Source organism: Lissotriton vulgaris, chromosome 1_1, assembly GCF_964263255.1.
Source record: "Lissotriton vulgaris chromosome 1_1, aLisVul1.2, whole genome shotgun sequence".
NCBI lineage: Eukaryota > Metazoa > Chordata > Amphibia > Caudata > Salamandridae > Lissotriton > Lissotriton vulgaris.
In genome coordinates, this window is record NC_141685.1 from 776,297,083 (window position 1) to 776,311,502 (window position 14,420).

The following is a 14,420-nucleotide window of genomic DNA, read 5'->3' on the forward strand; positions in this document are numbered from 1 at the left end:
TCTGGCTGCTTAATTTTCTTTTCTATTATACACCATGAACCTAAATAAATTGTTTGCAAGCAGAACAAGAAAGCACTACTTAGGAAATGGGATGATGCATAAAAAAGCCAAACTAGTTAAGTGATGAATCAGGCATTATAGGGCCAATCTGCAAGGAGAGGAGGTTTTTAATATTACCAAGATATAAAGAAGCAGCACGGTGTCTAGAGTCTTTATGTACTAAATGTGCACTGTGGTGCTTGTGTATAGATGTTCGAGAACTGGCCAAATATTGGTACAATTACATGGTGGCGTCCCAGAGGTCAATATTGGAAAAGGGTACATTAACTGCAGCCCATGAAAGCAAGTGATGGAAAGAGGAGTGCAAAAAACATCACAAAATCCAGACGTTTGTACAGCATCTTGGCCTATACGTGAAAAGACACATTACATCCCAGTGCAATGCTTACCCTTCTGACTCTGCCTCTGCAAACACCTCATCACCTTCATCACCACCAGCCCCACCTTCTGTCACGGTAGATACACCACCGCTAGAGGTTGTTACCATAGGAACAGACTGAGAAGCATGCTCAGAAGCATCTGCTGGGGCAATATCGCCAAATACAGAGACTGCAAAAAAAGTTCAGGTCATAGATTTCAGCCATGTCAATTGGTTTGTAACAAATGTTTGATTCAGACAGTACAGAAAAGAGCTAGTGGGTAGAATGAAATAGCTAGCACAGAAGCCCAGTCACATCTGAACCCGAGTTTCAAAGGTTCCACACCTACCTGGAGCAGCCACCTGCAGAGGCGTTGTAGGGACACTGCGACCGCCTGATTCTTCTTCATGAGCAAGAAAAAGGGGCGTTTCATACATTCCTAAACCTGAAATAAAATGCAGTGTCAAAAAACAGAACAGGACTGTTGATCTAACCATCTCTACTTTGCCAGCCTAATCCCAGCACACATCGAGCAAGGCTTCCACACCATCATTCTCAGACGGCCTTTTCAAAATAATTTACTCTTCATCTTTGTCACTATTGGCAGGCCATTTTTTCCATGCATTCACAATCTAATCTGAGAAAAAGTGTCTAATGGTAAGCCGGAGGATCTTGCTCGTGCTCCTTTCACATCTAATTCTAGGGAGACACTTATTGACTACCATAAAAAGTCAAGCATTAAGAAAGTAAACATTTTTCAAATCATTCACTTCAACTTTGCAAGTATGTCCACTGTGTCCTTAAAGTGTGCATAAAATGAAGAATTGTTATGTGATCCAACGTTTGCATGATTTCAGTAATACTCAAGCAGACGGACTGTAAATATTACTATGGGGAATGCCTAACGCTGCTAATTTTGCTAGCCTGATGCTGATAGAATATGATGAATCTTCATCTGAGCTATCCAGTTATCCTGGCACACTTTGCTTGAAGTCAGAAGATCAAATACTGACAACTAAAAGGCTTAATTTTTAATGACCAGGCTAAAAGACTTAAGAGCCGATTTGAACCCTGGTGGACAGCATGTTGGTCTGCTGTGGCGAAGGAGGAGATTACTTGGTTGCCATGAGAAAGCGAGGCCTTAGCATTGCGTTATGATAAAAAATGTTGCTTTTAGTCGTATGAATGTAGAATTTTAGGATATGTTTCAATTAAATTAATGCAAAGTACTCTCAGCCTGATTAGCTGGCCGTCGGAAGACTGGAAGATAAATACTTTGATTCAAGTGGAAATAGGACAGTACTTTGAGCATGAAATCCGGGGCTCGTTATTGACGTAACCCTAGATTGTTCAAACTTGAGGTACAATGCCTTAATGGGTAGAGTTTGAATCTCCTCCACTATCCTGGCTGGTGCAATGTGCAGCAAAAAAACACTTTACGTGACAAAACCAGAAAAGTGGCTCTGTGAATGGACTACAAGGAACTAGTCAAGAGTGCCCCCAGAAAGTCAGCTGTGGTGAAACAATGTTAGCCCAATGTTATGTCACTTGCTGCAACTGAAGATCTAGTTGCCTTTGGAGAGGATGCCTTCGAAAGTTTCAAAGCCTCTGTGGGATAAGAGGTATGTAAGATAATTTCACTAGCATTGTCTTGCATCTGTGAACTAAATGCTGTGTGTGCTTGTTGAGTTCCATTATCAACAGCAGCAGCTTGTTCCTTCTTTCCTGCAATGGATAAGCTTTGGGGGAAAGGGTGCTGATGAGAAATCTTAGGCACATGATCTGTAGCTGTAATATCCTTTTCCTGATCAGAGTCCGACAGTGCTCGTTTAGTAGGTATACCATGGAAGTCACCACTTAGCTTATGTGTGGGCGACTGGTATTTGATAAGCCATTCTAAGTCGGGAACAACACCTTTACTCCTTGGCACTCCAGGTGCACTGTCAACTGGCTCAGATACTTGGAAAAGACTTTGGGGACCGAAAAAATACCAAAATGGAGTGCCCTGATCTGAAATTGTGGGCTGTGGACTGTTGCCATAACTATAGGATTCTCCTGTGCTGGGGGTGTATTGGGATTTGAAATTGCATCCTTCAGGTGGAGGAATGCAAGGAACACGACCTGGTGGATTGAGTGTAGTTAGTCGAGAAGAGAAACAATTCTGAAGGATTGTTTGTTTATGGTTTCTAAGTCTAGAACCGGGCACAATTTCCTAGATTTCTTTTGAGGCAGAAGGATAAATTACTTACCTTTGGTAACGCCTTATCTGGTAGAGAAATAATCTAGCTGCAGATATTTTACATTTGAACTTTCCAGGCATTAGGCTGGATCCGGAGGACTTTTGCCCCAGCAATAACCTTGCACGCTGCTAGGGGACACTGGTAGTGGACGCCGGTTGGCTCCACGTGACGACATACGCACAGGAGAGGACGCCTGAGTCACCTATATAGCTGCCACGTCGGCGCACTGACGACAGTTACTTTTCACAACTTTACATGCCAGGAGCGCAGAGCCATGAAGTCCATAGACAGTGAAGTTTTTAGAACAACTAGGGCGCTGTAAGGGATCAGCCCTGACAGTAAAAACCTGTCCGCCGCGCAGGAGGATGAGTAGATCGGTAAGGAATCTGCAGCTAGATTATTTCTCTACAAGATAAGTCATTACTGAAGGTAAGTACCTTATCCATCTGATGGAGCCATCTACCAGAGGATTCCTTACATTAGAATAGATACCCCAGCAATAAAATCCCTAGAGGAGGGACTGCGAGCACGTTTAGAACAGGAAGTCCTGCAGGACAGAGAAGCAAAAAGGCCATTCCTGCAGACTTGACCGACTTAATAAACATATGCAGAGATACCCATGTTGCTGGCAGAGAAATGTCAAGGACTGGAACACCATGTTGCAAAGCTGTGGTCGCAGCCTTAGCTCAGGTGGAATGAGCTCTTAAGCCTTCAGGAGGCTGTATTATGGCCAGAGTGTAGAACATTTTCATGCAGACTCATCGCAAGATAGTCCTCCTCTGCACCACACAACCTTTCTTTGATCCAACATACCCCACGAAGAGATGGTCGTCCACCTGGAACTCTTTACTGCGGTCAAGGTAGCAAGAATATGCTCTTTTGGTGGACTCATTGTTCCTCTTTAGAGGTGTGCAGAGGAAAATAAAAAGCCCATGTGGAATGGTGTTACCACTTTCGAGATGAAAGAGCCCCTAGTGCAAAGCACCAACTTAGCAGAGAAGATAGGTAAGGTGGTGTGGATGACAGACTTCTATTTCGCTCCCCCTCCTGGCAGAAGTTATTCTCACCAAAAAGGCTGTTTTGATGGAAAGAAGCTAGAAGGGGAAATTGTGCAGAGATTCGAACGGAGCACACATCAGGAAAGTGAGAACAAAAAACTAAGGTCCCGCTGAGGCATGATGAATAGGGCAGGTGGGAACATATGTAAAAGCCACTTAAGAACTCGGTTTACAATAGGGAATTTAAATAAAGAGAGTTGATCTGGTAGCCTTAAGAAGGCAGACAAGGCAGAAAGGTAGCCTTTAAAAGTGCCCAGAGCACAGCCCTGCTTTGCAAGAGTCAAAAAGAGAAGGACTTGGGAGAGGGAAGCAGAAAGGATCAAGTGACCTTTCTTTACAATATTTGACACATTTCTGCCTTCAGCAGGCGTACACTGTCTTGGTAGAGGGCCACCTGGCTGCCAAAATAACATCATAGACTTTAGGAGGAAGGTTGAATCCTGTCGTACGAGTTACTTACCTTTGGTAACGATGTATCTGGTAGAGATGTTGTCTAGCCGCAAATTCCCTAACTTAGAATATCCCTAGGCGTCAGTTCGGATTCGGAAATTTTTGCAGCAGCACCTCTGCGCGCCGGGGTACGGCGCCACACAACATCGCTCGGACGTCGTCCACGTACGTGACGTCAGCGAGGTCATACAAGTCCCTTCCGGCGTGCTGACGTCAGTTTTCTTTGGAGAAACTTTTCCTCGGCACAACGCAGAGCCACCAACAAAAAACGGTAAAAGTATGGGAACAGTGTGAGAGGGAGGAAAAATCCATAAAGAAGGAGGATGGTGAGGACACTGTCTAGCTGCAGATTCCTTAACTTAGAATTATCCCCAGATGTCAGACTGGAGCCGGAAATGTTTTGCAGCAGCACCTCTGTGCGCTGGTGTATGGCGCCACATATCCCTGCCCTGACGTCTTCCACATATGTGACAACAGCATGGTCATATAAGTCCCTTCTGGCGCGCTGACGTCAGTTTTCTTTGGAGAAACATTTCCTCGGCACAACTCGGAGCCACCAACCAAACTGTGCGAGCATGGGAACAGTGTGCGAAGGAGAAAAAATCTGTAAAACAAAGAAATTGGATGGTGCAGACCATCATCACAAAGGACAGTGTTAGACACTGTATACCAAAAAACCAAGTAGTAAGGCAGAGCACTGCTTTGAGAAACAACCCCGCGAAGCGTGGACCCTCCCCAGAGGCTGAGTAACAAGGGAAGAATGTTCTGATAGACAACAGGAAGGATGCCATTACAACACAGAACTGTGCAGGCCAACAAGGGCGGAGCACAGGAGAACAACAATCCACTGAGAGGTGACATTACATCCCCCTGTAGAGATCGAAAGGCCGAGGCACAGCCCAATAGACCCCAAAAGAGGCGACTGCAGAGTAGACAAGAAACCCTAAACCGATAGAGGAGGAGGGAGGGAGGGAAAAGAACAGAAGACCCCACACTGGAAGGACCATAGTGGAGGAATGTAGAGAAAAGGAAAAGATGAATCTCCTGTTGAAGGCGAAAGCGAAAAGTACCATTCCACAGGAAGATAAGCCACCCAGAGGGAGACTGCTGCAGAAGAAAGTCTGAGAGGGTTGCACCGACTTGAGCCTCCTGAATGAAGACCAGTGCCATCTGAAAGGAGGCAAGGTGGAGAACTCCACCTGGAAAGGTTCATGCAGAATAGGAGGATGGGTGAGCGTTAAGGAATCTGTGGCTAGACAAAGTCTCTACCAGATACATCGTTACCGAAGGTAAGTAACTTGTACATCTGATAGAGACATCTAGCTGCAAATTCCTGAACTTAAAATAGATACCACAGCCATACCCCAAAGGGGAGGTGGGTCTGTGACAGAATAACTGAAAGTGCCAGAGAGCACTGAGCCGGCAACAGGGTGACGGGCTATGGGGAAAGCTGTGGCGGTGCAGCCTATCAGCAGACCAAGCAGCTCAGAAGAGCAAAAGACCATGGGAGGCAAAGGCACCACAAGACGACCAGGAGGGCACGAGACCTCACCCGTGTAAATACGGGATGGAATAACAGCCCTAAGCCACAATCCCAGAACAGAAGAGAGTTCATAATGAGAGAAGGAAGAACTACTCCCAGAGCCCAATGGCTGCTAAGTCACCACCAACCAAGATCCAGTGGACAACATGGAGTGACATAACCAGAGCCTACCTGGCGGGCCAACGCAAAGGAGTCTGGACAGGCAGCAGCCAGAAAGCGGAGGACAAGAGGCAGGGACTGAGCAACGTCCCAGAAGCGCAGCGTGAAGCACAAGACACACCAAGTGCAGTACTCAGTCACAAGAAAGCGACAGGGTCGGATAGCAAACCGCTGAAGCGCACTGAGGGGGGCCACAATGAGGAACAAGCACGTAGCAGACAGCTACGGAGACAAAGCAGGTGGCGTGGCTAAGACAATTAAGGGACTGTCCAACAAGGCAACTTGAAGGCCATGGGGAAGAACGCACCCAAAAGGAGACAGAGGCAGGGCGCAGCACAGGGACGACCCCAGAAGAGGAACTGTCCCGTAGGCACACCAGACACAGATAAAGGTGAAACCTAAAGGAAAAAAGACATCCAAGGTGTGTCATCCGAGGCACTGTGAATAAATGCACGCAGAGCTGTGGAGAACATCCTCAGATCTTCAGAACCACCACCTCCAACTGGGAGGAGAGAAACACCCCCACAAAAGAGAGGGACTGTTAAATACATGAACGGGACAGACAAGACCCCCAAGAAGAGTATCCAGAAGAGGAGGCTCAGCCCAAGGAGCAGAATCCTGGGAACCCTTGTTGCAGAAGCAGCATGAAAAGGCACCAAAGTGTACTTTATAAAGTGCAAAAGAAAAACGCTGCCATGTAGAACGATGGCAAACCTGAGCACAAGGCACCCAACTGCTCCCTGAAAAAAGGGGATAGAGAACCAGACCTTGCAGAAGCGAAAAAAGGCTGAGGCGTATAAAAAGGATACCCAGTGGTCATCAACATGCGGGTATCTATAGAAAGGGGAGCCGCAAGCCCAAAGCAGCTGCGGGTGCTATAGCAGGAACCTGCGTAAAGCACCGGTGGCAGGGTTGCAGCCTCGGAAGAAGCGTGTTGAAACACACTGAAAAGACGTCCCAAGGGACAATGGTGGAAGAATCATTTAGTAACAAGGCAAAAAACCCTAAAAGAGGAATATGAGACACACACAAGGCGCAAGCAGGGCGGAAGCTGTAGCCTGTGGGAAGCAGTGTCAGAAGGCACAACAAGGAAAACCGCCCTAAACGGCATGATAATTACGCCAAGGTAAGAGAAGAGCCCAATGGGAACTCCACGCAAACCTGGCACTGAGCAAGGTTATACAATTGCATACATGCACCCCACCTGGGGTATTTCACGCCACCAAAAACAAAGGGAACACCTCTGAGGGTAATCCACAGTCAGGTCAAGACAAGAACAACCAGTGGAACACTGCCACAGTCGGCTTACTGTCAGCCCAAAATCGCACAGTCCAACTTGTGGACGCTGAATGAAAGTTGCAAAAAGAAGGAGGATGACCGGAGACCTGTCAAGTACAAGCCTATTGGGTGGAGGGGGGCGAAAGCCCACAAGGAGGCGCTGAGTTAGCGTGGGTTTTAAACAAAAGGACCCCATCAAAAGGCAGGTCAACAAGACGATCCTGAATATTCTCTGGGAAGACGCCATCCCGCAACCAATCATGGCGGCATAGTGTAACAGAACCGGCCATAGCCCGGCCTAAGGAGTCTGAGGTATCCAGGGCAGACTGGATAGTAAATTCCGACAGGTCACGTCCGTCACAGATATGATGGAGGAGGTCAGCACAAGTGCACTCAGAGGTTGAAGAGATGAGACTCGGCAGAGTCCCAAAGGGCAGTAGTAGCCCGAGCCAACACACACACTGTATTGAGGTAGGTAGTGGAGGCGAAAATATTACAACCCCACGACTCCAACCTTCTAGACTCCTGGGAGGGATGAAGAAACAGCAGAGGCAAGGAAGAAAAGGCAGCTTACAGAACGAGCCCCTGAACGTCCGCATGAACAAACAAGCAAACCGGATCGATAGGGGCAGGGCAGTGGCGGTGCATGATGGAACGGGCCACTGGATCACCAGACGCCAGCCGAGCCCAGGTCCCCAGAAGGGCATCATAAAGGGAGGTTTCGAAAGGCAGAAGCGGCTCTACATTCCGCGAACCGTAGTGGAGAACATCCAACAGGGGTCAACAGGCAGGGGAACTGAAGGGGGTTGCATATGCAGAATACGGCCGGCCATGGAGACAACCCTCACAAAGGCCACTCCAGCCTCTGTAGCCCTCCAAGGAGGGTACAGTAACTCATCCGTGGGCGAGGACTGTAAGCTGAGCCACCCACTCTAAGGGGATTGCCAATGTCCAAAGGGAGGAAGTCTCATGGAGGAATGAGGGTCCTGAAGGGGCTCTTGAGGAGGCGGAGAGTCCGCCGGAGCCACAAACTCCAAGGGGGGGGGGGGAGAGTCATTGACAAACGTCTGGGTGATGCCAAACTTTCTCCGGAGGCCTCCGGAGAGGAGTCGATGCTCTGGCGCCAATCCCCCAGTGAGGAGTCGACAACATGGCGTCGAGGCAGCGCCAGGGTGTCCTCGTCTGGCACCGACTGGGCCTCAACCACAACAGGCTCCGGCTCTGTAGTAAAGAACAGAGCCGGGGAGGCAAGTCTATGGCACGGGACCGGAGCCGACTGCCTCCACAACAACAGACTCCGGCTCCGAAGTAAGGAACGGAGCCCGAGCCAGGGGGGCAAGTCTATGGCGCCGGACTAGCACCGGCTGAGCCTCCGAAAAGGCAGCCACCTGCCCGGAGGGCCGAGGGGGACTCTGAGACTAGCTGCAAGTATCAGCGATGCCACAGGGAGCCCCACTGGACTATGACACGCTAGGGGTGCTATGGGCCGAAGAGGGGGACTCAGCCGCGCCGCGCCCTGATGACACCATACCTCCATCACCCGGGGCAAGGAGCTCAGTCTGCGCCGGGGTCGAACTCACCGTCGAGTCCACCGGAGACCCCGCATGCAGCGGGGGTCCGAGGACGCCCCAGGGAGAGGAGGGGACCCAAGGGAGGCCTGCAGGGCTGCGGCATAAGACGCCATCTGGGTCCGAGTCGCCCCAGTGCCAGGAAAAGGCAGATAGGGAGGGCAGACTCTCAGGGCACAGGTCCGGAAAAGTCCAGGAACTAGTGCCCTCTACAACAGGAGGAAGGGAGGTCGATGACCTTGGCGACAGGTGCCGGGACTTACCAGGAACAAGCGAGTGACGCACACGAGAACCAGAGGGGGGCTAACGCCACAAACTGAACCCTCTGCTACGGGGACCTGCCGTTGAAGAGGAGGCCTGGGGCCGTGACGAGTCCGACCGGGAGAGGGAAGCCGAAAGAAGCTTCATCAGACACTCCCGCCGGGACTTCGGTTTGAGTTGTTGGCAGGCAACACAATCGAGGTGTTAGCCCAGGCATCACATGCAGATAAGGTGCGGGTCTGTCGCAGACATTTTGCTGCAAACAGGAGGCACACGTCAAAGGCCAAAGGCATTGCACACTGTTTCAGACTGAAAGTGTCAAAAGGGGCCTGAAAATCGGCCAGAGGAACCACTTACTCCGGATCCGCGTTGCACATGGAAAAGAAGGAAACTGACGTCAGGGCGGGGTCGTGTGGCGCAGTCCCCCAGCGCGCAGAGGTGCTGCTGCAAAAAATGCCCAGATCCAGTCTGACGCCTGGGGATAATTCTAAGTTAAGGAATCTGCGGCTAGACGTCTATCAGATGCTAATAATATTGAATGGCTTTGTAGAATAATATCCAAAACCCAGCAGGGAAAATATGCCCAAATCTGCCTACCCACCGTCTTGGATATTGAGGGGGATGAGTGGCCTAAGAAGTCAGGTTACTCCTTTTTGGCCTTTTCATCTACCGATTGAAGGACCTTTTCACCTTCGCTGGGCATGTCCACCCCACCAAAGCTAAAAGACATACTGGGAAGAGGAGGTTGGTTGGTTTAAATATCCGGACTAGTGACAGGGTTGTAAAGTTCTATTGGATGAGTACCCATAATGGCTGCAAAATTATTTGATTGGAAGTTGTTTGTATAGCAAAAATCCAAGTGACCGGCTGCGTCCATATCTATTTAATTGCCTTTTGTGCTTCATTAACATGTTTTCTAAAAAGCTGCCTGCCATTAAAGGACATTTCTAGTTTTCGATTGTACTACTGGGCAAAAAATGATTTTTATCCATCTGCATTGGTGCAACACTGCTGGAAGAAAAAGTTACCTACCTTTGTTTATTTATTTTAGAGTTTTCTATAGCGCGAACTTTAACCGATTAGGTTATCAGAGCGCTTTACATAGTACCAGTTCCGTTACATGTTATCACAGCACTTTACATAGAATCAGTTACGTTACACATTTCAGGAACTTGAACCGATTAGGTTATCAAAGCGCTTTACATAGCACCAGTTCCGTTACATGTTATCAAGGCACTTTACATAGAATCAGTTACGTTACACATTTCAGGAACACATTTCTTTTTGTTCTAGTGAATAGGGTTATCTCTTCACTCGGGGGAAGGGATACACCTGGCTATATTCCAACAGTCACACAGGCGATTCGTCGTTAAAGCTATAATTCTAAACACAGGGAGGGGATACACATGGATACAATCGAAAAATCACATAGGATACTAGTCGTTAGAGTTATCTTCTATCTACACATGAGGGATGTGACTGGAAACACTATAAGGGTCACATAGGGGTGGTAGAGAGTACAAAGGTCCACTGCACACACTAGTGATAAGAGTCCACTACATACACATAGGAAGGGATATGACTGGTTAAACTCTAAGAGACGCATAGGGGTGGTATAGGGGTGCGTTCGTGTCCCTGGAGCCTGTGTCCGCCGGTCATAGGAAGCGTGTCCCCAAGGGCGCCATCTTGGAGTCAGGCACCGTTGGCGCGAAACAGCGTGGTCAGCAAGGGGAGGGGGGGGGAGGGGGGGGGGGGTGGGGGTGGGGGGCACATCTCTTCCCTCGGGCCCAGGCCCGTCTGTGGCGGAGAAAGGATGTATGGCCCCCCCGGAGCAGGTAAGTGGGATGGTTTCAAGGCGGCGCCGTGGTCAGCAGGGGGCGCCGCCGTCAATCACCGGCCCTTTACTGGTGTGCCCCTGGAATGACCGCAGAGTCTCGGCGGGTGGCAGCGGGGGACGCGGTAGGAGCCCTACATACCGCTCGGGTGATCAGCGCCTGTCAGACTCGCCCCCGGTCTCCGCTCCTCGACCTTGTTGTTTAGCCCGGGCTGGTAACGGGCGGCCGCCATGTTGGGTCCCAGGCAGGGATCGGGAGCAGTCAACCAACGCCGCTCCACAGGCACCAGCAGCGATCGGGGTAGCCCTGCAGGTGTCCCACACCTTCCGCTTCAGTTAGGAGGCGTGTGCATCGCGGGGGGCCTCCTAAGGACGCTGGGCTGCAGGGTGGACACGGAGCTTCAGTTCCAGGCGCATTTGAGAGCACATTGTGGCAAACACTAATCCTCTATGGGCACCGGAGTAGCGCGCTACTCGCCGAACAAGCGCTTCGACGCCTCGTATGGGGTAGTAACCGCTATACAAATGAAATTACAATACAATACATACATTCAACACATGCACTAATCCCACATGTAATACACAGGACTGCTCTATCCCTGCACTGTACCCTTTGCAGGCACACATACATCCAGTGCAGTCACTACTCTTGCGCTGCACAGCACTCCAACCCTACCTGAAGTAGGGTAGGAATCACACCAGTGACACTGGGTAACAAGCATTTGCAATGCACAAGTCTTGCATTCATGCGAGTTTGAGCATTTGACATTGTAAATGACAATGCCTTTTATTTAGGTTTTGGGTTTAAAAACAAAAAAAAGACAGTCATTTACAATACCAATGGCTCAAACTCTTGCAAATGCGAGACCTACTGCATTGCAAAAAAGGGCCTTCGACAGCTTGCCAGGTTGTAAATACCAGAGGAAGAGACCTGTCTGCGATGTCTTCAAAGTAGCAATAAATAGTGCAGTGAAGAAGGCGTACGTGTTGTAAATTACACAGACACAAAGTGTGAAGTGAGAGTTACATATGATCCAAACTATAAATACTAAAAGCGCTCCAAAATCTTTCGCTCTGATTACACTGTCGCGTCTCAGGAGATAAGAGTGGGAGGGGGAGGCTATTTCCTGCCCTCTCTGATTTGAGTGTGCAGTGTGGCATTTGTGTGATGCCATTGCTATCTTCGGCCTAATAAAATAAAAAAACTCCACCTGTAGTAGGGCCCTGGCTTAACATCTTGGTGCAGGGCGGGCTCTGCCTTATGGAAGGCATGGGAGGGATGGATGTCTCGCTTGCAGCGCTGGCCTCGTACAGTGCCCCTACTATTACTAGTGAGCGACACATATACACATATACATACACATATATATATATATACATACATATATACACATACATATACACACATATATATATATATATATATACACACACACACACACACACATCCACATACACATACATATACACACGCACACATACATATACTCCAGGGCTTTTCTCCTCCACACAGACGAAGAAAGAGGCGGCACCACGGCGCTAGGTCCTCGATTGTTCCCGAGGTGGCTGCTATCCCTCCCGCTCTTGAATATACATTAATCAGTATTACATTTACACCACGTGGCCACTCCAAGGATACACACTGGAAATCTGCTGAATTGGTTTCCAGTTTTGTAGCCCTGCAACCAAGATGGGAGCCCACCCAGATCAGAAGACCCCCCGATGGTCGTCTTTCCACCCCATTTTGCCTGAATCTCGAATGAAGCATATCCTGTGCGGGAGTGTTTTTCCCTAGCCCATGTTTCTTGGAATAGGCATATGTCATGCCCTTCAATTAGATCCCCCCCCACTCAGGAGAATCTACTTTGTTGGACAGCCCGGCGACATTCCAGGAGAGTAAGGATACTACTCCGGGAACCTCCGGCGTATCAGTGGCAGTAAGTGCCAGAGAACACTTGCGTAGGCCGGAGTGGCCTTGCTGGGTGAGGGGGGGTGCAACTGTTGGCGCCAACCTTATTTCCGGCATGACCTCAAGAGGGAGATTGTCCTTATTACTTGGCTCTACTTTAACCTTATCTAAGTTATTCATTTTATCCTTAGTAGACTTAGGTGTTATAATGGGCGCAGGGAATTCAGCAGGTGCCCTATCTTTGTGCCTGCATTGGAGTTGTGATATGGGAAAGGCTGATCGGCCCAGGGGGAGATGAAAAGACTAGATGAGTCAGCTGCTAATGGGGTGATGGTGGACCTGTGTGGAAGTCAATCCACTTCCTCGAGGCACCCAAATCTATTGTGTCGGTGCCCCGGTCCACCCACCGTGTGTGTGTGGCCAATAATTTAGACTGCATAGTGCACTAATCACCAAAAGGGTATACAGGTGCTGATACAGATGTGTAGGTGTGAGGTCCCCATGATCCCCATGATCCTGCTACGAAGAGCCAGGTCTTCAGCTTTTTATGAAACTGTGAGGAGGCAGCTCTGAAATGTTGAGGGAAGTCGTTCCATGTTTTGGGTGCGATGTAGGAGAATGAACGACCTCCAGTTTTACTTTGGCAGATGCTGGGATTGTGTGCAAGCAAGAGTGAGGCAAGAGTGAGGCAGAGCATAGCGTCTGGTGGGTTGGTGCAAGTGTAGGCAGCTGTTCAGGTATTCTGGTCCTGTGTTGTGTAGGGCTTTGTATGTGTGCATGAGAAGTATGAATTGGCTTGTGAATGAAGAGCCAGTGAAGCTTCCTGAGGTGCGGTTTGATGTGGGTGTGGTGCGGGCGGGTGAGTATGAGTCTTGTGGCAGTGTTCTGGATGGTCTGGAGTCTGTATAGGAGTGGTTTGGAGATTCTGGTGTAGATAGTGTTGCTGTAGTCCAGCCTGCTGGTGACGAGTACTTGCATGACTGTCTGCCTAGTGTTCTGAGGCAACCATTTCATGATCTTTCACAGCGTATGTAGGATGTGGAAGCAGGAGGTGCACACTGCATTTACATGAGCAGTCATGTTGAGCTTGTCGTCAAGGATGGCGTTGATTCCCGCAAGTATCCATGCCTCCGGGAAAGTGGCGGACTTGAAGGAGGTGTTGATGATATGGGTCAGGGTGGTGCTGATTGGTGATGCTCCCTGGTTGTTGATGTATTGGGGCCCCTGAGTAGATGGTCTGCATGACTGCTTTGGTCTTGTTTCTGGTTCGGTTGTGCATTTGATAAGGTGGCCGTCTTGATTGGTGGTGGGTAGATTAGCGAGGAGTTCCAAGGGGTTGGGTTGGTGTGTGAAGATTCTGTAGATGTTTACGATTTTGCTGTGGAAGAAGTTGGATAGGCTGTTGCAGAGTTATTGGGAGGCAGCAAGCGAGGTGAACTCAATGATCTAGAGATCTTCTTGCAGCTGATGGAGCTTATTTACCTCAGGTAACTATCTCTCTGATCAATACTAAACCTACCTGCAGATTCCTCTTCACTTGAATCTCAAGTGCCAGACTGGATTTAGAAATTTCCATGCTGGCAAGAAGTGAGGCTCCATATCAGCGTCAAAAACAAATATCTGATGTAAAGGCAAATACATTTTTCTTAAAGCAGATGGTAGCCAGTTTAATAAACAAATCTGCGAGTAATTCACATGGGG

At 49.0% G+C, this 14,420-nt stretch overlaps 1 protein-coding gene across 2 annotated transcripts in view; it reads right to left on the reverse strand.

Moving 5' to 3' along the window:
- The window catches only part of TPR (translocated promoter region, nuclear basket protein), a 684,526-nt gene that overhangs the window by 24,694 nt on the left and 645,412 nt on the right, over positions 1-14,420 (reverse strand). For both annotated transcript variants that reach the window (XM_086956072.1, XM_086956065.1), the window contains exons 47-48: positions 769-864; positions 450-609 (exon numbers count right to left, since the gene is read on the reverse strand). In XM_086956072.1, coding sequence (XP_086812198.1) covers positions 450-609; positions 769-864 — 256 coding nt within the window. The remainder of the gene's footprint in view (positions 1-449; positions 610-768; positions 865-14,420) is intronic.